General features: G+C 35.3%; 1 protein-coding gene across 1 annotated transcript; it reads right to left on the reverse strand.

Moving 5' to 3' along the window:
- Positions 1-26,642, reverse strand: LOC129277940 (phosphatidylserine lipase ABHD16A-like). Its single transcript, XM_054914131.2, has 19 exons — positions 26,480-26,642; positions 18,888-18,944; positions 17,518-17,584; positions 15,369-15,455; positions 14,084-14,169; positions 13,839-13,903; positions 13,145-13,314; positions 11,833-11,978; positions 11,327-11,390; positions 9,676-9,725; positions 8,964-9,128; positions 8,231-8,294; positions 7,755-7,818; positions 6,470-6,526; positions 5,663-5,725; positions 4,228-4,304; positions 3,878-3,976; positions 3,064-3,110; positions 1-2,694 (listed from the first exon to the last, which is right to left on the reverse strand). Exons 1-19 carry the CDS (start codon positions 26,546-26,548, stop codon positions 2,596-2,598), a joined length of 1,596 nt encoding a protein of 531 aa, XP_054770106.2. The 5' UTR covers positions 26,549-26,642; the 3' UTR covers positions 1-2,595.

Genomic DNA, 26,642 nt, shown 5'->3' on the forward strand with positions numbered 1-26,642 from the left:
TCATATTCACAATATTCATTTCCTTTAATTTACTTCAATACACTCACAAATGAATGAACTACAGTGTATATACAATACCCATTAACTTGTAGAAAATAATGTAAAACTCAGTGGCGCATGCACCACTTACGGTGCATTTGTGAAGTGGCGGTTGCAAGCCACTATGAAAAAGGAGAAATGACTTAAAATATGTAATATATTTCTTTTTGTACTACTCGTGCTTTGTATGGGAACATTGTAATTACTATCATACAATCATTTGGCCCTTATTTTGCATAACAGCAATAAAAAACATGCACCACCATAAGAATTTCTCTCAAGTCTACCACTACACAGACTTGATAAAATTATGAAAAGAAAACACATAAAATGTATTTCAAACAGCATTTTGCAATGTAAATATGATTGAATGAGCTATTAAATAAAACAGCATCCACAACAATGCTTTATACTTTGACCAATCAGGGGCGTACTACAGGGGACAAAGGGGAGGGGCAACTGCCCCCTCCCATTTTTTTCAGGTACATAGAAAAGAAGGGAAAAGAAGAGCAAGACCAAAAAGGAAAAGATGAAAGAAGGAAAAAAATATCATGGGAAAAGAAATATGGCCAAGTAATTATTCTCCCAACAAAATGCCCTGGCACTAGTAACAGTCGACTAAATGTCCTGCAATATCAGAGGCCATTCCCCTACATGCCGCACCAAAAACGACAATAGGGGGCTCTGGAACTAAACTTTGGTCTTGAAATGGGCGTCTCTGGAACTGCTCTAGGATCAATGATTGCTCAAAATGCAATGCTCTGGAACGGCATACAAATTCCGTGTTTCAGAGCATTGCATGAATATGCATGAAATTGGACGTGACGCTTCTGCACGATAACCAATCAGCAGTCTCCGAATCGGTGTGCAGAGCTAGCTTTGGCTGGCTGTCCATGAATGCAGAGTCAATGGCAATTTGCTACTGTGCTGCGCTGAGTATGAGTGGGCACTGGAACTAGAAATCCCAAATTTGAGGGTCTCCGGAATGGGGAAAAATATGAATTTCTATGATTTTCTAAATTATACTAAGTACCCCCCCCCCTTCCCTGACAACCAGTAAACACTTTATGTCAAAATACACTATACATGATCAGACAATTATCGCAATCATTGTTTCTATGATCACATAAAACACTTTATAACCATGTTATTTTCTATCAACAAACTATCTAGATGTATTTCAATAGATATACATGTACCTACATTTCTTTCGATTGCATACATTTTAATTGAACAACACTACATGGAAATCATCTACATGTATCATTCTACTTATATCCCTGTTCTTAAGTTTCTCATTCACAACTCGTCATGAAAAAAATTCTACTTTAACTTGATGAAACATCAAGTACATGTATGAAATATGCTAATCTGTACATGCATTAATCATTGCACAAAAGTGAAAAACACTGACTTATCGGTGGTTAAAGTAAAAATAGAATTAATTTAAGCATGATATCCACAACAAGGTTCTATTCAAATTCAAAGTACATTTTAGAGTCAATTTTACAATTTCAATCAACAGGGATATGCCAGTCCCATCAAGCAAAGTGCATTTATTTGAAGGAGGATAAGAACATGTACTTGGGAGAAGAAAAAAAATCAACTTTTCTGTAAAATTTGGAGGAAAGGGATTTATTTCTAAGAATCCTGAAGTACCATAATATTGCAAAAGGGGCCAATAGTTGGTATCTCTGTATCACAAAATCTCAGTTGGGTAGACTACCTTCACTGTTTTCTTTCTTGCTAAGCTGTACAATGGACTGCATTTTGAATATCTGTATCACAAATATGGCAGGAGCTATGGACAGTATCTGTGTCATCCCATATAGTTGTCTGACGAGTGTTTGCTTCATTACCATCATCATAAACAAAACGAGGGGGTGTTTCACAAAGATTAAAGTAGAGTCGCACTTAAATGCCAACGCGTACATGATATGCAACATGAAATCTTATTGATCAATACGCAATAATGCGCGTCCTCTTGTCATGATCTGACCAATGCCTTTTATAACGCATACAACTAGGCATTTAAGTGCGACTCTAAGTCATACTTAAATCTTTGTGAAGCACACCACCCCCCCCCCCAGATTTTTTCCTTCAATCCTGTGATCAGGTGATCACACCTGTGACCAGGTGACTGACAAGTTGTAATGATTATAAAAGTCAGACATCTGTGCTCCTCAGAAAATCAAGATCCCTTTTGTTTGGTTCAAATAAACACTTACACACACTGGTACCAACAACGCATGCTTGGATCATTTCAATTTCTATTAATGTAGGATATAAAATGCCTTTCTCAAGGTGCATAAGTGCTGTGGCTGGGAATTGAACCCTAGACTTTCACATCTTAGTCAGGTGTCTTAGACCACTTGGTTATAGCACCTCCGTGGTACCATGAATAGTTGTCAGATGAAAATTGTTGATGATCCCCCCCCACCAGAACTCCACTTTTCCAGAAAGTAAGAGAGGCAAGGTGAGGAAACAAATGAGAAGCAACAAGAGAAGAGGGGAAAGGGAAGGGGAGGGAAAGGGAAGGTTGAGGGTGGGGTGTGATCATTTCATCTCATCGTCTAGATTCCATGGAGGTAGGAAGTACGATGCTGGTAGAGGTGTGCAGTGGGTGGAGTCAAAATCTGTCATGTACTTGGTACTCTGTGTGAAATAAAAAAAAGAAAGAGGAATAAAAATGATTAGGGAGATTTATTTTCAACTTATTCTTCGTATTTTTCTTTTCCTGATAATAAAAATAATGTTCTGCTTTAATAAAGCACTTAGTACATCTGTACAAAATCTCTAAAAGCACTTTACAGATATATTATTCTCCTTCTCCCCCCTCCTCCCTCACCCTCCTTCCCCTTCTCCATCTCTTCCTCCTCCTCCTTTCTTTCTTTACTGCTTTCTTCTCTTTAAAAAAAAAATTGTTCATCTTCCTCAGTCTTCTTCTTTGCTGCCACCACCACCACCTCTGCATATCATGAATACCCAATAGATTTATCAATGAAGTAGCAATATTCAACTCACCAAGTACAAAGCTAATTGCACCTTCCTTGAATGATTCATATCATCACCTAAAGAAAATAAAGAGGAAATATTAAAGGAGCTTATCTTTATCAACATCATGGTGAAAAACAGAGAGAAATAACGATACATTTCAAACTGATTCATACATGATTTTAACACACATTTTGGACAAATATACTTCCCTCATAATGAAGTGAAAGACCTATGCATAAATTTGAGAGTGACCATCAATACCCATCGTCATCATTACAATTATTCTCATCATGATCATCATCTACAACATCATCATTGTCACCATCGTCGTCATCATCATCGTCATCATCGTCATCATCACCATCGTTGTCACCATCGTCATTATCTACAACACTATCACCATCATTATCTACAACACATCATCATCATCGTCATCATCACCATCATCATCGTCATCATCACCATCATCATCATCGTCATCATCATCTACAACACTATCACCATCCTTATCTACAACACACCATCATCAACATCAATAAAATCATCATCATCATCACATTCCTCATAATCATTATAATCACCATCACTATTATTTTCATTAATATCATCATCAATATCACCATCGCCTTCATCGTCGTCATCACCATCTTCGTCATTGTCACCATCGTCATCATCTACAACACTATCACCATCCTTATCTACAGCACATCATCATCAACACTATCATCATCATCATCACATTCCTCATAATCATTATAATCACCATCACTATCATTTTCATTAATACCATCATCATTATCATCATCGCCTTCATCATCATCATCCATCTGCTGTGGTATACCTATGAGCATAGGGAGCTTGGTAGAGTGCTTCTCAGCATACTCCTTGAGAACACGTAAGCATGCAGAATCATCTACTTCAAACGCCGAATACATTGATACTGAGAAAGAGACAGAAAAATTACATCATAAATTTCAGTAAAGCAAACATCTTAGTTGATAAGATGTATATTTATTGTTACAAACCTCAAGAACAAACTTACTGATATGTTTATGTTGAGCATGGAGAAAATTTATGTTAGAAAAAAGTAAATTGAAGAGACATAGTGGTCACTAGAGTGGTCACTTTAATGCAACAGTGCACATAAGAGTTCTCATCTATGATACACAAGAAAAAGTCTCATTTACTTACACATGCTAAGTTGATCTGAAATGCTGAGGAATTGCCTTAAAACCTTTGTTACTTCATCGTCTAACAACTTTGGATATCTGAAAAAAAAATAGTAGTAATATGCTAGACAAACTTGTGAGGATGGGAGTATATATTCCCAATTATTAGAAGGGGTGGGCTTGCAGGAGTGACTTACACAATTCTAATGATGTTTCTATTGTGAATCACAGATTTTAGACTTATGGAATTAATCCGATGAGACCAGATTCTGGTAACATTTTTCCAATCTGGTGTTTCAACAAAGCAAGTAGGCCCATTTTGAAAGTCCATTTTTGATGCACGTGTACACAGCATGTTTTTTAGTCGTGTACATGTGTACACGTTGTAAACACAAACAGCCAGCTATGTTAGGTATGATAACTTGCGGTGTCTAAATTTCCACCAATAATTCATGAACTGATGATTACAATACTCACATTTTTTTCACTTAATTTTCTTTCTTATAGAAGCAAATGTAAAGTGTTGAAAATTAACTGTGGTATTTCTTTGAAAATACAGATTTCCTCACCAAAATACTGATTTTCAGCTTTGATAATATTGCAATTTTTTTTGTTCAGGTTGGCAACTCCACATCACAAAAGATGACATCGAAAGACCAAGACAAGAAAATGAGGAAATGTGACATGCCATTCCCACTTTCACACTTTAATTTCATTGTCAAAAGATTAGAATTTTAATATCAATATTGTGAGAAAGCTCGTGTAAAAAGAATACCATGATAATACATGATATGGTAACCCCCTTTCACATGAGACATTGGAGAAATCTTAAATTTTATAAATGAGAATGTGAGGTGTTACATGTTAATCCTGATTCTGACTCACTTGATCAGGGTTTAGAAATAGATTTTACAATATGATTATGATGCAGATAAAGCATTCAGTTGTTGATAACATCAAATTGTTTTTATTGTTTTTGTGTGTTCAAATTTCTGATACCTATCTACATGTATTTGAATACTTGTTTCTGACAAATAAGACCAATTAGAATTCTTGAACAAAAAAGTTCTGACAAGACTCAGCCCTAGGTGCTTCTTGGAACATGAAAAATACAAATGCAAATAATTTTATTAAAATAGCACTGGGTGCTTCATATAACAACCATTTCACTTTTTTCCTAGTGAGAATATAAACACAATTTGTAGCCTATAAAATATAATTGTAATTCAATTATTTTTAATAAAAAAATTGTTTATTTCAGAGTTTATGAATAGATATAAATATCCATATCATCTGAATTATTTGCTTCCAATGTTATCTGAAAAGCCTTTAGTAATCTTAATGCCAGAAAAAAAATTGATTGTTTGATGAACAGCAATTGTGTAGTGCCATTCAGCTGTAAAAAAACAACATGAAAGTCGCTGGCTCTCCAATACATAGAGTCATAGTGTACTCACCTTGATTGTAAGATCTTGATTAGGAGATCATTCCCTCTATTATATGCTACATCAGGAAGTTCGCTGAAAGTTACAAGTAAATTTCAATGAGGTATATCATGATAATTCATATTCAATTCAACTCAATTTTAGGGGTCTATGATGTAAAATGAATTCCCTCCACAGGATTGTGATAAAGAAATTTAGCATACAAATTGCATTCACGGACAGCTGTTTTATTGCCATAATATTGATCTTTTTACTTATTTATATTTGCTTTGATTTTAATGTATCATGTGTCAATGATTTGATAGAATAATAAAATAGAGATAAAATGCGAATTATTAAGTTTTTGGACTGTAAAAAAAAAGCGAAACCTTAGTAAACTGTCTTTGAAGTGAGCAATAATTTTGAGAAGGAATTAAAATGCATTGGCTGTAATTAACTATGGTAAAAATAGCCAAAACAGTGAATTAGATAGGTTCATTTGAGCATGTGTGTTAATATTGCTTTGAAAACACAATATAATCTCATGCTTAGTTTGCTACTTACCAATTACCAATTTTTTACCATTCACTAATAACACAACAAAATTATGTCTTCAAAGAAAAGTATATAGGCCTACGTTATACCCTTGTTCTGTATTCCCTATATCACAACGATATTGTTAATGTTATGGATCCTTTATGTACATAATTTTATATATGCAAACACATTTCATACATTTACTGTGCGATATTTGAAAGCAGAAGTAAGAGCAAGCATGGAAAAAAACAAACAAATAAAATCATCTGACATTAATGTTTGATTTGGTCTTAAATTACTTACGATGTTATAATGATCTCATCCTTTGTTCTTCTCACTATCCTAAGAGGGCCCTTGTAACTGGATAAAACAACAAATTTGGAAACATGGATAAAAACCATGATGGATGTTGTTGTGTTTTGAATAGTTGACGTATAATATTATCAAACATTTGGAAACAATTTTCTATTAATACATTCTCTTATTGAGAGTACCAGAGCGAGGACATCAGATTTTTTTTCATTTGACACCATGTCTCAACAGAGCATGATGAAAAACATGCACAACCCCTATTTAGATGGAATCGGTCCATGACCCCCCCCCCCCCTACATGTGTACATGTGGCCTCATGAATACCTACTTACATGTAGCTCCATTGAAATCAGTAAAATTATGAATCAGGCCAATTATATCACTGGGCCTTTTAGATATTCAAGTGGCCAAACCCTGGACAACAACAAAGCATTTCATGTCATATTTGGTGTGTGGAGGTTTTCATAATGCTCTCATGAAAGACATGGAATGCTGAAATGCAAAAAAATAAAAAATAAAGAGAAAACTATCACTTTGGTACTCATCCTTATTCATGAAGCATTAATAGGGCTAATCTGAAGTCTGTCGCACAAAGAATTGAAATCAAACCCTAATTTAGAAATCAATCACAACTTGATTTGCAACCAAAACCCTTCAAACTTATTTAGCAAGTTTAAAATGTCCTAGCAACCTAATTAGAGTATCGTTAGAATGCTGAAAACTCACAATATCATGAGATATAAGTTCCATAATTGTTGATTTCATAATTTGCCCACAATCAGGAAAATTTGGGGTTCCCTTTGTTACTGTATTGATACACAGTATAAGCAAGATTTTTGTCTTCTGGCCCCGTAACACAAAGCTCAGCAGTGATCATTTTTATGATTGATCACAATGGCCAGTATTCTGAAGTCAGGTTTAACTTAGACCATGGTCTAACTCTGTGCTAAAATTATGGGGAGCCAAAAATTCTAACATTCTGTTTGTATTGTATATTTCTTATGTTTACTATTTTGTTTCCTTTTGTTTTCATAATGATAATAATTCATAATTCCCAGACAATTTGGCTGCCAGATAAGTTAATAAATTGGATGTGTACTGTTAAGAATTTGTGCCCCAGTTGGCTCTCCATAGTTAAACCACAACTTTAAACCAGGATTTAATTTAAACCCGAGTTCAGAATACGGGCCATAGACTACTAAGCATTATCAATCTTTAAAATCAAGCCTACAATTGATTGCTAGGCCTTGCGCTACAGGACCCATATTTAACTTACTTGCTAAGGTTGTCTGCAATCTTCATATTCATGTATGTCCTTATTGTTGATGAAACAAAATTTGCTGTAGAAGGTAACAAAAATAACGGCAGTCAGTTACCGATCAACTGTTTTATTATTTGGATCAACTTTCAAAATCATAAAACTTATCATGAACGAAGCAAAATTTGCTGTAGAGGATAAAAACTTAATAACAGCAATCAATGATTTTCATCATTAAATCAGCTTCCCAAGCTATAAAAGAACCCAGAAATGATCACAAGTTTTCTTAATTTAAATTTATAAAGCACTTGAGATTGTTTGTTGGCACTCTTCTTAGAAGTATTCCAACAATTCTACAGTCTAATAATAACAGCATAATTTTTTTTTACTGCCGTTATTTAAAGAATTGGCAAGACTTATATCCCACAATTTTCAATCAGGTATTCTCACAACATGAATTATTAAAGCATGAATAAGATATAAGAACTACTCACACAAACTTGGTGGCATCTTAGCGATAGCAAGAGGTATAAGATCATCAAATGTTGCATCTACAATCTGTATAAAAAGAGAAAGGGAAGGGAAATAGTATCTAATATTACAATCTCTCTATCAATCGCCCACTCTCTCTCTCAAAATATAAAACAACTTTCGCTTTCATGCTGATCCCAAACCTTGATTTTTCTCTCCCATCCATGTACCATTAAATGAAATGCCCCAACACATTAAGCCAGAATACTTCTTTGTTCTGTTACACCAGCCACCAGGACAGCTCTATAAAACACTGAAACAAAATATCTTGATTTTTGCTTAAAAACTTTATTTTTAACTATTTAGACAATTTTCTAACCATGTCAGGATGATTATTATCGCAGGTTGTCTCTCAATTTCAACAAATCTTGATTTAAATCAAGGCAATATTGAGCAGTGGTTTAATGATAGAAACAAATAGTTTGAGGGGGTTGATCATGGACAGTTTTTTTTTTTTTTTTTGGGGGGGGGGAGGCAGCAGCACATGAACATTTCGACCTGTTGTGAAAGAAAATCAAAGTTGCTGACAGAATTTGGCATAATATTCAGAGAATTATATCATATTTCATCCATTTCTTATCTGTCCTTTCCTTCTTCTCCCCCACCCCCTGGAAATGAAATTTTGGAATTTCCCCCCCACCAAGCCCCCATCTTTACTCGAGGATAGTCACAGAAATACACTAAAAAGCCACTCACAACAAAGGAAATCTGTGGATAATTCATGGCAGCCCATGAAGTAGCGAATCCTCCAATTGACCATGCAAATAGACTGATGTCATCGTAGGCAAAGCCAAGCTCATCTACTGCATACTGCATAACTGCTGCAATGGCATTGCCTTCAGTCTCTGGAAATGGGGAACCCTAAGATTAAAAAAGTGTTGAAAAAATATATAAGCTCTATTTTCTATCATTTTTGTATAACTTGGATTGAGTATTACTTTTGTTTATATTTGGTGTCTGAAAAGTCATTGAAAGCAGAGTTTCAGGGTGAAGCTTGCATGGATGGAGAAATCCAATTATGTTGTATCTAGCAGCTTGAGATTACAAGTCATTTTCGTTGAATACATCAATTTTTGCTCATTGTGGTACTGAGATCATTGAACTAAAAAGAGGAATACAATACGCAAAAAAAAAGATGGCATACCGTAATGATGTACAACAGCAAAATAAATTAGTTGAAAGGAGCATTAGAATATAGTTAATTGCTATTTAATGATTGATGCTATGTTATTAAGATGGAGGTATTAGCTTTCCAAAAGAGAATCAAATCCAATGTATGGACACCTCTATTGCATTGCGAGTACCTGATCTAAGTGTAAAAAAGACTTATCTGCATTTCAAACTATCTATTCATATCAGAAGTCATTAATTAGAAACTGGTCTACAATGATACACTCGGACAACTTACTGTACTTCCTCCGAAGCCTGGGTGGTTCCATCCTAGCACTGAATATCCAGCTAGAAAAAAAAAGAGAGAACATCTTTATGGTTCAGTAAGTAAGTCATGAAATCCATTTGACAGATAATCACTCATATGCTTTTCAAACTGCATTTCCTTAACCCTATACTATCCTCAACCCCAGACTGTCTTTTGGGGTTTCACACTGTCTTTCTTAACCCCATACTATTTGCTTAGCCGGGGTTAACGCCTTAACCCCGGACTATTGCACAGCTCATGAATATTGATGATTTTGCCACACAGAGCGTGATTAACATGCAATTTCGACTTCTGTGATTGGCCAATGCTTAGCCCCACTTTTCCTTAGGCCAAATTCGTTTCACACTGCATCTCTTAGCACCGCAATCGTGGTGCTATCACCGCAATAAACCTGCTGATCCTTTTTTTTTGCAGGGCCAGATACTACTGTACTATTTACCATGCTAGCCCACTTTGCTAAAACGAAGTGTGAAATCAAAGTGGGCTAAGCTTAACCCCGGGAAGTTGGTGGGGCTTAGACCCCCCCCTTAGCCTCACCAATTTCCCGGGGTTAAGGAAGGTCTGTGTAGTGTGAAAAGCATCATTGTAGCAAGCACCATAGATCAACTTCTTTGTTCATGCTACAGTCATACCAATAAAATCAAACTCCAACCAACAGATGGTATGACATTGAAAATTATGTTATATATTATTTGTCAGACATGAATAGGATTCCCTTGTCCCTGTAACACAAACCTTAGCGATGAAAAGAAATTATGAAAGAACACTTCTGATTGGTTCCTGGTCAGTATTTTGAACTAAATGAGCATGTAAAATTGATCTTGATTGGTCAGTTCATGTAACGATTGATCGCTAATCTTTGTGTTATGGAGCTCTGGGGCCCGTAACACAAAGCATAGCAATGATCAAAGAACATTTTCTACGATTGATTTTGCATTGACTACAATGTACAATCAATCGTTAAAATCAAGCGTACGATTAATCGCTAACCTTTGTGTTACAGGACCCTAGTGTGACTGTAACATAATACTATAGTAACAACAATGAAACCAACTCAGAACCGACTCCAAACTAACTGCTTGTATGTCAAACTTTATGTATTTTTTCTGCACTGCTTCTGACAAAATTAACTGGGACCCTTTGTCCATGTCCAATGTGGTAGACCGTTCCAAAACCAGCACTTAAACTTGACCAAGATTGAAATTGATCTGTCAAGCAGTTCTCCATTCATAACGAAAGCAAGACGGTTTAATACATAAAATCACCTCAGTGACATCTGACCTTCATACCTTGATTCGGGGCCCGAAACACAAAGCTTAGCAATGATCGTAGAACATTTTTCTACGATTGATTCCATTGACTACAATGTACAATCAATCATGAAAATCAAGCATACGATTAATCGCTAACCTTTGTGTTACAGGACCCAGATCATCGTCAATTGTTTATGTTTACTTGGACCAAGTTTGAAGTTGATCTTTCAAACAGTACTTCAATCATCGTGAGAATGAAACTTGGACAGGACAACCCAACAGCATAATAGATCCGGCATCCACCCTACATTTGTGGAGGCATAGAAATAATAAATCTAGATTTTGAAGTAAAGACAAAAGGAACTCACCTTTTAGGGGTGTTTCCATACATCCTATTTCATAAAAGCCAGCATTACCTTCGCTTGTAATAACCTGCGTATCAAAATTAACCACATGCAAGAGAGAGTGAGAGACATCAAGCTATTATTAAACAAAATAAAGTTGGGGAAGGGGATTTCCCTCTATATTTTACATATTTATGATTATCTCCTCCTGACCTTGACACATGTGGTGTAAATCATATTTTCCAGTAACAAACGTTGCCTCAGATGGAGTCAAGGTGTGATTTGAAAGATAATGGGGAATATTTGTGTACAAAACAACATTAATGCAAAGTTGTTTTTACAAAATTAGCATTTTGGGGCATGTTTGCCAATGTGAGGATCCCCATAAAAAGTACAAGAATAATTTTCAAACTTTCAAAACTGTTTTATTTTATTATTGATTTTGATAAAACTACATTGCTACTCTCATTTTTACTCTTTTTTTTTCAGATTGATTCTCTCATTTCATTCATTAAAGCTTGATGTCGTACCAGTTTTTGACCGTTTGGAAATGCTGTCTTGAGCCTCCTGTCAACGAACATGGTATCGATTGAGTTGCCATCTTTTGTTCTGACCTTTGACCTCTTCCCATGATCCTTCTCAATGAGCTTCATCCTTCCAAGAAGAAGTTGGGAACCTGGGTGTGTAACAAATATGACATAGAAATGTAAATGTAAAAAATAGACACATATACATGTATACAAATAACTTATTCTGAGGAACTAACTATTTTTATTTCCATAGCTTTAGCTCATATTGCCGGTTTCAGTGTTTGTGTGTTCAAGGAATGAATTTAGCTTGCTGTGCAAATCCTTTGACAAAAAAAAGTGGTTTGAATATGAAGCCCAAAGGACTTAACTCCGACTTGTGTACTGAAGATCCTCTTGATCAAATTGGAACAAGCTGTGGTCGTACCAGTCTTGTCTCAAGAAAGCAGATGACCTCATGATGGATAACCTAGTCTATATCTCCAATCATAATGCTATCTTACAGTATGTCATCTATTTGGAACAGTAATTTCCCTCTTCCTCTAAAAAACCAAACAATGTGTATACCTACACAAAACAATTGATAATATTGCCAATGGTTGATATTCTGATCATTAAGCCTCGGTTTAACCCTAGTCTAAACTGATTTTAAAACACACTTCAATGGAATACTGGGCTTCATAATACTTCTTCCATATTCATGGCAATTATAATTTATCAATTAATTCTCTAAAACTTATTATAATTCTTTTATTTTCCTATTCTTTCCATTTCATGGCTCAAAGTTTTGATAATTTTTTCAGCAGGATAATTTTTTGTAAATTGGTGAATGATTTGAAAGCTGGCATTCTATAAAAAGTGTGGTCTAAGTCAGCGCTTCTCAAACGGTGGGCTGCGAGAAGCTCCAGGGGAGACAAAAATAGGAGAAAAACTATAGTATATTTCACAGACCTGTCCGAACATGGTATATCCGATCAGTCTATGCGGGTCAAACCTAACTGAATCACGCTTAGGTATCAATCATGTATGTTGCCCATTTACCGGACATTTGAGAATGCAGATTAGTTCTCAAACTGTTTGTTTCAAATGTGATTCAGAGCTTTGTGTTCAAATTTCACGAAACGTTTATTCATCAAAATGGACATTTTCCTAAAATTTTGGTAGGTGGGCCTCGAAAAAAATCTGAGAGTCAAAGTGGTCCTCGAGTACAAAAAGGTTTAGAAGCGCTGGTCTAAGTTAACCCATTATGGCTATCAAAATACCACCCGTTATATTTGAATTGATCACATCCCTTTGAACGACTGACTGGACTTACTTATGGCTGCATTGAGCAGAGCGGTACTCCCTGGATAGACTATCCTGCATCCAAAGCTATGAATGGCAAGGTAACTCAGCAGTTGGCATGGCAACCCGCCAAGCCATTCCACAGCACCCCGGGACCTCTGTGAACCTGAAGACTGGTTCTTCCACAGCGGCTGGCTGCCACTGGATGGGGAAAAATGAAAATAAATCATTAAGCTCTAAACCATTGTGATGAAGCCATTATGGTGCAGCCTAAAAAATTACTTGCAAACTTCCTTTGCAGTTTTGTTAAATTGTAATTAAAAGATCCTTTTCAGCTATCACAAGTTTATTTACACTTTCTGAATCAAAGAAATAAAGAGCGATCAATCACAATTTTTTTTCATGAAATTGAAAGACTTACAATTAAGTTTGAGCCCTAAATTTGCAACACACTTTAATCTAAGTTAGTATACAGTGCAATGCACTTTCATCAGAGGTGAAACAGGGCGTAATACATTTCCATTTTGGATACACTCCAGATGTTCGTTGTGACTCTACGGATCAAAACTATTTACTTGAGAGACTAGTGATAAGTAGAATGCTACAATTTATCATGTACTTTAATTTCCACAAATTGAAAAGGTGGAATATAATAATTTGAATTTGCATCGTTAGTAATGTTTTCAAAATAAAAATGGCACGAGTGCATTGAATAAATACTGTACCTTTTGTTCCACTGATAATCAACTGGCCAAGCAGAGAAGTCAAAATCATAGAACTGCAACTCTTTCTGGAAAATAAAAATGATCAAAGAGATGAGTGTCCTGTATTTCCAAAGAACATTCATAATTTGATCTTATAGAAATTCTTAATATCATGTATTGTGTGAATATTTACAGAAATCACATATCGTAGGTGACCAGGGAAATGTTGAGAGATAACAATGGAAGCACTGAAAAGATATACTTACCCTATTCTCACTCTGTCCATTCCTACTTATCTCATCTAGTAAAGTGATGAAAACCCCATACTCTGGACTGTAAGCTCTTCCCAGGCCTGAATAAAGAACAAAATATAGTTTCACTTTCAGAAACAGTCCAACTTTGAAATACATGTATACCCTTTCAATAACACTTTAAATACCAATTTGATCAACATGTTGATCAAATCTAGCTTGTTATCAGGAAATCTTTGCCATTTAGGAGAGTGAATTTTGTTTTGATGGTATTCTGATGCTTAAACCAATGTTTAATCCCAGACTAAACATAATTTTTACTCCACACTTCTATAGAATGTTGTGTTTCATCTTACTTCTTCCATATTCATCGCAAAATATAAAATCCATTACATGCATATCATTTTCTCCCCCCTTTACATCAAAATGATTTTTTTTTTTAACTTTGGGGGCTGCAGGATTTAGAAAATGTTTACTTGGTGAATTAACTGGCACTCCATAAAAAGTGGTTTCAATTAAACGAGGGTTGACTATACCACGGCAATGAGAACAGTAAAGATAAATATTTGCTGACATAAGAAAAGTACTGATAACAGCATAATTACAAGAAAACAACACCCTCTCTAGTTATAGAAATCAACAATTAAAAATACCACATGAATAGATTTGGTTTCTTCAATACACATATCTACATGCAGGACATGTTCACCGTATTGCACATGCAACAAAGTGAAATTCCAATTTTCATTTCATATGGAAATGTCAAATTTGTCTTTGTCCAGAATATACAGTAGGTAATGCGTATGACAGAGTGATAATTCTATACGCATTCTTTTATTCATTCGGAGCAAATACATCATGTATTCCTGAATAATAAACTAGTAATAGGTAAATTTCAAGTAATTTTCATCTTTAAGTACTCTAATCTTCACATGTACAAATTTTAGTACTCTTCAAAAACAAGGGTTCTCTTTTTTGTTGGGTAAACATTCAATTTCAATTCTAAGACCAGTATCTAGGGCCCCATCTTACGAGTTACGATTGATCCAAACAATCATAACTCTATGGAAATCCATCAGTGTCATAATTTTTTTTTCTGCAGGAATTTGCAAAATGTCCTTTGTAAACAAAGGATAACACACCATATTGTCAAGAAATCAATGAATTTATGGATATACATTCATATCTAGATTTTTTTTTAACAAACATGCATTTTATATGTTGATTTTACTGGCTTTCCATAGTTGCGATTGATCGGATCAATCGCAACTCTTTGTAAGACGGGCCCCTGATATATTACCTCTGACGTAAAAGGCTCCACATAGTGCAATTAACATCATCCCACCAAACTTTCCCAGACTTAATGCTCCATCGAGGCTAAAGTAACCTAAAGTGAGAAAAAAAAATCATGAAACAAATATTTATTAGGACAAGTTTCGAAATAGCAGGAATAATAATGACTTTTTTCTACCATTTTCAAAACTCTATGTTTGTTCAAATTTGTTCAAACTTTCTTCTATCTGCTCTCTCTCTCTCTGACTTTGCTTTCTGCCTATGACCAACTTTCCATTTGGGTTGCACTACCCTTAACAATGATAACAATATGAAAACCAAATGGTCATTGCAAAATAAATTTCACATTTGTTTCCAAACAATTGAGTTAAATCCTGTTTTAATATCTATGTATGTCTAAGATGGATTATTCATTTTCACAGATGATTAATTAAACAAGTGGAATATAGCAGCAGTGCTAACTTTGAAAACTACTATAAAATAATCATTAACAAAAACATAATTCATATAATGACATAATACCACGTTCATTGACCATAAATGACATTTGAACAGAGACTTAAGACTGTCAACTACACCCATGTCCACATTTCATTCACTCTATCCATAAACTTTCAAAGTTATGATGGCACTTCAACAATTACCCCAACATGGCCTAAGTTTATTGACCTTAACTGACCTTTGACTTGGTTTTGTGACCTGAAACTCACAGGGGATGTTCAGTGATGCTTGATTACTCTTATGTCCAAGTTTTATGAACTAGATCCATAAACTTTCAGAGTTAGGATGGTAATTTAACATATACCCCCAACACGGCCAAAGTTCATTGACCTTAAATGACCATTGACCATGGTCATCAGGTCATGTGACCTGAAACTCGCACAGGATATTCAGTGGTACTTGATTAACCTAATGTCTAAGTTTCATGAACTAAATCCATAAATTTTCAAAGTTATGATGGTAATTCAACAAATACCCCCAACTTGGCCAAAGTTCATTGACCCTAAATGACCTTTGACCTTGGTCATGTGACCTGAAACTCAGGCAGGATGTTCACTAATACTTGATTAACCTTATGTCCAAGTTTCATGGACTAGATCCATAAATTTTCAAAGTTATGATAGTAATTCAACAAATACCCCCAACTTGACCAAAGTTCATTGACCCTAAATGACCTTTGACCTTGGTCACGTGACCTGAAACTCGAGCAGGATGTTCACTAATACTTGATTAACCTTATGCCCAAGTTTCATGAACTAGGTCCATATACTTTCTAAGTTATGATGTCATTTCAAAAACTTAACCTTCGGTTAAGATTTTGAAAATAATTTTCCCAACATGGTCTAAGTTCATTGACCCTAAATGACCTTTGACCTTGGTCATGTGACCTGAAACTCAAGCAGGATGTTCAGTAATACTTGATTAACCTTATGTCCAAGTTTCATGAACTAGGTCCATATACTTTCTAAGTTATGATGTCATTTCAAAAACTTAACCTTAGGTTAAGATTTGATGTTGACGCCGCCGCCGCCGTCGGAAAAGCAGCGCCTATAGTCTCGCTCTGCTATGCAGGCGAGACAAAAACCTGTTGTGAACAGAGCAGGATTAGACCATGTGGGATAAGACAAATTATCAATTCCTAATCATCCATGTAACAATGTTATTTCCTAAATGATACCACTACTTTGAAGAAATAAAATTCATGAATGTTTATGTCCTGGCATTAAAACTGCATGATTCCAAGCAAAATGTAAACATTGAATGGCACTGATATTAGCGAACTATTTTCCTCAAGATATCGGATCAATTACAGATTTTGATACATTCAAATTTTCAGAATCGTTTATAGCAATTTTTGAAAACTAACTTTTCCACAAGCATAGCATACTTATGGTATTGTGCTGTTTTTAATAACTTATCATTATGTGAGCTTTGAAAGTGTGCGTTGTGGTGAGACTAGGTTTTTTTTCAGTTGCACCATGTAAGTGAAATAATCCTGAAAAGAAATGTTTAGCAGTCTTTTAAATCTTTTAGTGTTGGTCTCAAACATTGAGATCAAGTATTATCCAACAAATTACCCAACAGTCATTTTCATGAGTATAACACTTTACATTTTGTTTCAGATTTTAATTTTTCATGACCCATTAGTTTTTTACCTCGTCGATACAAGATGCCAATAATTATTGGAGATGTGTAGTATCCGAATGACCAGCAAAATGAAATCTGCGGGAATTAGAATATTTCAAGAAAAAAATCAATGAATTATCATCAATCCATCTTACCCATGGTAAAAGTTTCATACCAATGTTTTAAATCAAATTCTAGTAAAATGAACCTTACAGAATACAACAATTTTAAGGGATTGACATACATTATATAGCTCTTATTTTTATATATTCACCTGTGTAAAAGCATCATGGTGTATTGGTTCTGACTCTCAAACTTTAAATCAGAGGGTTGTATGTTTGAATCCAACTTCTGGGTCCCGTCTTACAAAGAGTTGATTGATCCAATCAACCTCAATTATACGGAAATCCAACATTGTCATATTTTTTTCTTTAGGAAATTTGCACAATGTCCTTTGAAAACAAAGAGAAGCATGCTGAATTATCAAGAAAACACTGAATGTATGAATATACATCATATCTATAAAATATTATGAACGAAAATGCATTTTACATGTTGAAGTTGCTGGCTTTCCATAGTTGTGGTTGATTGGATCAATTATAACTCTTTGTAAGACAGGGCCCAGATGTTAATTTCCTTTGCAATACATTCATCCACACTAATCAAGCTTGTCCCAGATGAGGTGAATAAAGTACCCAGTAGGATTTATTCCCCGATTGCTTTTAATGGCGCATATTCCAGCTCAGCTACAGCCAGGATAATAATAAAGACAGAAGTTGCAGCAAACAATTATTTCATGAGAAAGTCTTTTCAATCAAGGTTAATTGTCAAATTATTATCATACATCTAGATACATTTATGATTTTTGGTTGAAAAACACAATTTGCATTGATTTTATACACGTAATCAGGTTTTTGAGCAATTTTGGGACCGACATGTTCTTACAAAATATCGCGTAATTTCGGAACCGCGTACCTGGGCGTTGCAAAATGGTCTCAAAAGATGCGCAAGACTTGAAAGTAAAAAGTCAGCAAGCAGCGCGGTCAAAAAATTTGCGCGGCGGTGTAGTGGCGAAATTTGTCGAGGGGGGGGGTCAAATTGACCCCCCCCCCCAGTTTAATAAGGGTTAAACACGTTTAGCTAGTCTTAAAAAAAAAGCTTTGGAAAAAAAAGACATACCCTAAATACGTTTGACCCCGCGATTTACCATTCTTTCAAAACCACCCTTTTTTTGGAAATCTGTGTTTTTGATACCCTTAACGAATGCATGCACGGCCTGTGTCTAAAACTGAAAAACACACCCTTTTAAACGCGTTTTTTTTTGTCATGCATGTGTACAGCAATATATTTGACTGCCCCCCCCCCCCCCCCCCCCCCCGCGGGTTACCTACAAACTTACCAGCTTTATTATATTGTCACTGTGTTTCTCAATTGCATTGGATTGGTAGTCATGACCCTGAAAGATACACAAAGACACAAATTGTAAGCAAACATAGATTAAAACACTGCAACTAACCATATAAAGAACAAATCACAAGTACAGCCACCCTCAAACAAGCTCACCCCCAAATTCATCTCGATAGTTGAATTTCCCCATAAAAATATTCAACAATAACAACAGCATTTGTAGGACACTTTATATGGATGTTTCAAAGTGCAGGTGGATTGACAAAAAGAATGAATACAGTATATATCAACACACAAACCCAAATAGAAATAGGCATTATATTTCCAAATCAGGCATCGATCCAGTACCAGGCTACAATGTAATGCAAAAAAACTTGCATTAGAATCCTGGGGTTCATGCCATGTTTTGTTAGTTACTGTACCAAACAAGTGTAATGATATTAGCCACCAACAACAATAAGCTTCTCAGAGATTACTGTATGATGGCCTACATGTGCAACGGGCAAGCTACTGTATGTCTCCCAGCAATGCCACTGCTCTGTAATATGCCTTGATGCACATTGGTGATCAAGCACTTTAAGATTTAATTACAATTCAATAACCACCCATCATGCACACCTTCTGATAACAAAGTTATTGAATTTTAAAAGTTATTTTACATTTTAAAGAATTTTGGGAGTTAATTTATTTCTTTTAAAAATAAATAAATTTGATTCAGGATTATGTTGTTTTTGTAAACTTGAAGAAGAAACATTAATTCATTTGTTCTCTGAATGTCCGATAACTTTATTATTTTGGAACAAAATTATACAATGGTTAAGAGAACTTTCAAATATTGATTTACAGCTTGATCAAGAATTGTGTTTATTTGGAATTAGATCATTTAATGTTTGTGCTTTAAATACCATTCTATTAATTTCTCGCTTTCATATATATAAAATGAAAATGAATAATAAATTACCTAATTTTAATCTACCTAAAAGTGAAATTCAGAGATTTTTTGTTTTTGAAAAGTACATTTTTATGAAAAACAATCAATGTGAGAAATTCAGAAGTGGGCGTTATTTTTTAATTATTTTATGAAGTAGGCATCACTAGTACTCTTTATATAAAATAGTGTATGTTATGTAGACAAGATGAAGTAAGAATGAATGTATGTAAAAGATTGTATGTAAAAGAGTTATGTAAAATAATTCGATTTGTTATTGTTTTGTTTATATTATGAAATAAAGGTTCTTTTTTATTCTCTGGAATAAAAAGGAAAGAAAGATAAAAGAATTTTAACGTGTAGCAATATTTTGTGAAAACAGTTATATGCACATTGTCATGAATATTCAGATAGAAAAAATAGATGCAAAGCGTTACGCGAAGTCGGTAAAGTGTTGTCCAATCTTTTTACTGTCAAGACTTTGGTGGAACGTTTATTGACAAACGAACGGTAGCACTGCGGGCTTCGTTCAAGGTATAATTATTATAATAATAATAATTATTCATAATCACGTATTAATTTTTAGTATTTGTTAAATAATAATTTTTATCTATAAATTGTTCTTCGAAACGGCATTTTGTAACATCGCTAATCGAAAGTACGTCATAACGAAGCGGTTCAAGGGTCAGACCTATTGTATTTGCTTTGTTGACAAACGGATCAAGGGATTTACACGAGATCGGTCTGGTAAGAAACCTTCAATTTTTCACCTTTTTATTAACCAATTTTTTTAACCTTCATATGCATTAGGCGTATGAAGGTGTAAAAATAAATAAAATCACAAACACTTTCATGATTTCTATCTACAAAAATTGATTTCCTAGGGAAATCCATCTTTGTTTTGATGTGTCTCTTATACATATATGGGAGGCGGTTCAAAGCTCCATGATGAAGAAGTATATCATGTCAAAATATTTTAAAATATCATCATCGACATGGAGTCCTCAAGGCTAGGGTTAGATGGTCATGAACCCTTGAGTGATTAAAGTTAATAACAGTTTGTAATCTAGTGTCTAAATAATAACAAATTCCATGGAAGTTTTGCGGGTATTGTGCTTTGTACTTTCCTGTGCACGACGCCCAAGTTGGGAGCCTGTGTGAATTAACAGATTATGGTTATGCATAGACAGCTGGCAGCCGTCTGTTTCGAGGAGTTTTATAAGTTTAACATTTTTTTATTTTTTATTTCTCCTTGTACACAGACGGCTCGCTATCGTGCAGCCACCATTAGGGGTTAAGATTGCAAAATCCCCCCGACAGAGCTCATCAACTTTTGTTTTTATTTCATAAAAATATACAAAAAGAACTGTACCAAAATAAAGATTATTATTCTGTTTTGGCCTGAAATGCACCAAAACAAGGAAAAATAAACTTAAAAGGGGAAAAAACAGTGACTTACTTCGGCTGTTGCACAACTTCACTTCCCTGTTTTATCCGAACTTAATACATAAACATAGGGCCATTGAGTCCCTGTACAGATCGAGCTAGAACTTTGGTCTCTGTATTTGGTGAGTAAAGCCAACAGAGTTCAGCGGAACAGCCAACGATCTGTACAGCTTACAGGGGACTCAATGGCCATATATGTTTATGTATTAAGTTCGGATAAAACAGGGAAGTGAACTTGCGCGACAGCCGAAGTCACTGTTTTTTCCCCTTTTAAGTTTATTTTTCCCCATTTTGGTGAATTTCAGGCCAAAACAGAATAATAATCTTTTTGACTTTACTTTATTTTGGTAGTTCTTTTTATATATTTTTATGAAATAAAGACAAAAATCGATGAGCCCCGTCGGGGAATTTGCATTGTTAAACCCCTAATCATGGTGGCTGCACGATAGCGAGCCATCTGTGTACGAGGAGAAATTAGAATAAAATTAAAAATGTTAAAAAACTCCTAAACAGACGGCTGCCAGTGCCAGCTGTCTAGCAGTAGCACGAACATCGCTTGAGCAAATTGAGGTAGCCATTACCTCAGGCGATGTTCGTGCAGGCTCCACTCCACTTCACTACCGCTACACTACGCTCCACCTACCCGAACATCGGGACAGTGAACTTGATCGGATATTCCGAGTCATAAAAGGTGGGATAGCAATCATGGTTATTGTAAAAATTAAACAAAAAAAATATAACGAGGGATATGAATTACTTAATATCTTACTCTACACCCGTATTTCACTCCGTGTCCATCCTCCGGTTATCCTCAAAATTTGTGATTTTGGGCCAGTAATTGCCAGTATCTTTCTCCTCACACGTATTATTCACGGCCGATTTCAAATCATCGCATGCGATCGCGATCGGTCGCAGGTCAAACCGATCGCGATCGCATGCGATGATTTGAAATCGGCTGTGAATAATACGTGTGAGGAGAAAGATACTGGCCCAAAATCACAAATTTTGAGGATAACCGGAGGATGGAAACGGAGTGAAATACGAGTGTAGAGTAAGACTAAGAATAGATATTAAGTCAATCATCTTTTTCGTTATATTTTTTTTGTTTAATTTTTACGATTATCATGATTGCCATCCCACCTTTGTGACTCGGTATATCCGACATGGTTCACGGTCCCGATGTTCGGGTAGGTGGAGCGTAGTGTAGCGGTAGTGAAGTAGAGTGGAGCCTGCACGAACATCGCCTGAGGCACTCCTAGTACCAATGAGGTCCAAACATTAGCATGTATGGACCTCATAGGCGACAATGCGTTAAAAACAGGTTAGAACTCCTAACCGTACTGTTTCCTGCACCCAAGTATGATATTACTCCCAAAATATGAGTTTTGTCCTCGTTTGTTTATCATTTATTAAAAGATTGCCCATTAAATATATTCCTATTCCTAATTTGAATTTAATAAAATAAAGGGAAACTTACATTTGAGTCATTTTTCGATCTTTTTTGGGCAGTCAGTCCGGTCACCGTCGAGTGCGATCAAAGCGGTATGAAGCTGATTTTCAGATCACGTGATACGTGTGGTCATCACCTGATCAATCGACTATCCTTTTTTAAAGACCGCAACAATTATAAATTTTATTATAAAATATATATAGAATAAATTATTGCATAATATTATGTATATTTCTACAATTAAAAAATATTTTGTGATATAAATTTAATATTTGACGTAAAAATCGCTATTGAACAAAATATTTATTAAAAAATAAAAAATCAAACAAAATAAAAAAGCCTTGGACACAGTGCAAAAAACCTAACGATTTGGCCGCGTTGTTAACAACTATCGTAAGGGGCGCTTTATTCATAAATAAAAAAAAATGTACAGCTGTCTACCGCAACGTGGTTTGTCGCAAGATTTGGGACAAATCCGTGGGAATTCTGGAGAAAATACATCAAAAGAACAGGTGAGTACCGTTTAAACATTAACAAATTACTAAATAGATTATACATACCTTGTAGATTTAGTTTTTAAGGTGATATTAGTGCTTAGTTCTAAGCTAGGGAGGCCCAAACGCGCGTGAGCGGAGTCCCACTTTATTAACACGGGTAAGTATTGCGGTGTCGCCTAGAGCACTCATGGGATCAATGCATCTCGCGTGCGAAGGATTCATATGCACATGTGCACGCAAATTTTCACACCCTTTTTACTAAAATAACTATGCCATTGCTTTTAAAATAATGTTTCTAATTGTGCTATGACACTTACCGAACCATATGGATCGTTTCTCTTCTTCTCTTTGGTGTGTTTTTAAGAAAAAAAAAGCATTTTCTCGTGATCTTCACGTAGATACCGCAGGGTAATCGTGGTTGTAAACTTTTGCTTAAAGAGGGCGCGCGATATTATTCACAAGATGTTTGTTTACGGTTCTGCAGCTTGTACTGCTAGCTGCATTTTAGACGCTCAGCATTATTTTCCTCTTTCTGTTTTTTTTTTGCTGTCAAGCGGTATTTTCTATTGTAGCGCCATCAGCGATGATGAAATGTAAAGAGTCGCCTTGAAATGAAGAAAAATTATGTCACATTAATTCGTTAGTTTGTTTCCTATTTTTTTGCACTTTTTTCTTCTTCCTCATCTATGATCAAAGGTGAATACCTTTTTTTTATATCTGTTCTAAAAGCTGGACATTTTAAATATTTTGTTCAAGTAAATAAATCAACAGGATAGTAATCAAAATGCGATAGAGCTGCCCGAGCTGAAAATTCTGATACAAGGACTTGAAAATAAAACATTCTGAGCACTTTTTATAACCATGATGAGGAGACCTATATATACATATATATATATGTATGTATATGAAATAAGCTAACACGAAAAAAAGACGTTTTGCGGACTGTTAAATAAGAATTCATGAGTGGGATAGGTAACTATCTATTCTATCCTTGTTCGTTTTCTATTATTATTCGTGTGTTGTGTTTATTTTTCTTGAAGCACCAAAAGGTGGACATGTCCGCTAAGATATATTAACGAAGTCATCATTATTATCACAAGCTAACGGATCAAAATGCGAGCGTGAAACGTGAGCTTCTTTTTTTCTTAATTCAGTCTTAACGATACTTTTTCATCATATTTTAAAGGTGAATCTCATGATTCAAAATGATAAATGCTTGTCGCACGGGCAGAAATAGCGGGACCAATAGTTATTTTCAATATTCCGAACTGCATTCTGGACGTTGTATAAGCGCCTTTGTATAACAATTAAAAGGGTAGGCCTATTTACCTTACAAATTATGCGAGCGCTGAACTTTTGGACATTTAAACCTCAACAAATGGACATTTTTAAAATATGAACAACATCATAAATGTCACTTACAAAAATGATGCCAGCGCGAAGCTCGCGCTTATAGAGTTTTTGATATTGATGACAGGACTGTATCTAAATGAAAAATAATGCGAGGGCATTTGCGCTTAAGATTTAAATTTGGGATTTGAAAAGTCCGACAGATTACCTATACTTTTAAAAGAGGAATGACCTCCAGAATTCAAGCGCGAAGCGCCAGTAGATTTATGTTGAAGTTTAGACCTAGAACAGGGACGTTGAACCTTTATTTAATCATGAAAAAGATGGTATTTCTATAAATAAAACATGGGAGTCTAATTTTGTTTTAGTGTTAATATTCAGATCTTCAAACTTGACATTTTCCTATCCCCTTCATCATCCCCTCTCCTTCTCCCTTTCCCCATTTTCGTTCTCCCTTCTTTTCTTCTCTCCCTTTCCCTTCCCTTTTTCGCTTTTCCTTTCCCTTCTTTTATTTCCTTTCTCCCTCCCCTACTCTTTTCTTGCTCTTTCCATTTTTCTTTCCCTCTCCCTTCCCCTCTTCCTTTCTTTTGTTTTCTTTCTATTTTATGGTCTCCTTTTCCCTCTCTCTCCTTTACCTTTCCCCCTCCCCTGATCTGTCTTTCATTGTCTCTCCTTTCCTTTACCGCCCCCTCCATTCCCTTTCTCGCTTTTTCCTTTCCCTTCTTTTCTTTCCTTTCTCCCTCCCCTACGACTTGAATCGAGAATGTTCGATAGGAAAATTTCGCATTTCGATTGTTGTTTGCGTAATTTCCACCGCAATATGAGGATAACCAAGGACGGATCGAACGAAGTATCCTGGTTGAGATTTGGAGGTAAGCGATAAAAACACCTTAATAAATAATTTAGAATTCCTTTTTCAAATAATACGATCAAGATTAACATAGTGGACAAATATTGAAAGGCTTGGCGTAGTTTAGTCCCTCACATTCGTGTGATGAATGAAAACGTCAAAATGCACTATGAAATCACATGTGTTGTGCGAGGTTAGTAATACTAACCTCGCATGTTGTGTGAGTGCGCCTAGAGTAGGGTGTCTGAAGCCACACTGAAAAGTGTCAGCATAAAACAGGCTAATTTAGGGGAAAATATGGCACATTTTTTCGGGGAAGTTCAGGCTACTAGAAAAATGTGATCTGAATTGATTATTAACTTGTGTTTGGCATGTATGGAAAGAGAAAATTCAGGGGCTTCTTTTGACAGTAAGGACAAGTTTATATGATCATTTTAAATAAGGATTTAGAGATAAATTGCAAACCCTTATTTTTGTGTGTGTTGAGATTGCCATTCCTCCATGCGTTTTCTATGGGAAAATGAAATTTCTGTTTTGCACAATTTTTTTCACTTTGTCACAATTTTTCATTGTGATCTGGTTTCCAAATCTTTATAAAAATCATACCATCAGATAGAGCATAAAAAATTCTATTGGACTCTTTATGGACAAGTTTTTGGCATTAATAATAAATTTATAACAGCTCTCGGAAGCTAAAAAATTTGGATTTGTGTGTGTCCATTTCTTAACTACACAGTCTATGACTATGGCAGAGAAATGCTGAAAATTTACCTAATTTCATTCTTCTTTTTTGCAGCCAATAATTGGATTTTTTTCAAAAATTTTACATTTCTGTCAGTCTGAAGGTCATTTCTCTTCAAATTCACAAAGAAAATGTGATATTTTCTTGAAATAAGAAAAATATTTTTTTTCTCCAGACACCCTACCTAGAGTGGCCTGAGGTAGGTAGCCATAGGCATAGGGTATACAAACACAGAACGCAGTATGTGGGACAATGCAGTGACCCGGTGTCTGGTCGATAGACGTGTAGGCCTATAAATATATAAATAGAACAAGATTTCACCTTAATCGTTCCATGAGAGTTCACTCTATACAGCCTCGGTCCAAGAATGCCACGGAGTAGTGAAGCCATTTTCCCTTCTTGCTTTAGGGCCTAAATAAAGCTTGTAAATGCAGACTTCATTAACCTCGTCTCAGAAGCCGCGACATACAGCATACCGGAGTGC

Source organism: Lytechinus pictus, chromosome 15 (genome assembly GCF_037042905.1).
Source record: "Lytechinus pictus isolate F3 Inbred chromosome 15, Lp3.0, whole genome shotgun sequence".
NCBI classification, from domain to species: Eukaryota; Metazoa; Echinodermata; class Echinoidea; order Temnopleuroida; family Toxopneustidae; genus Lytechinus; species Lytechinus pictus.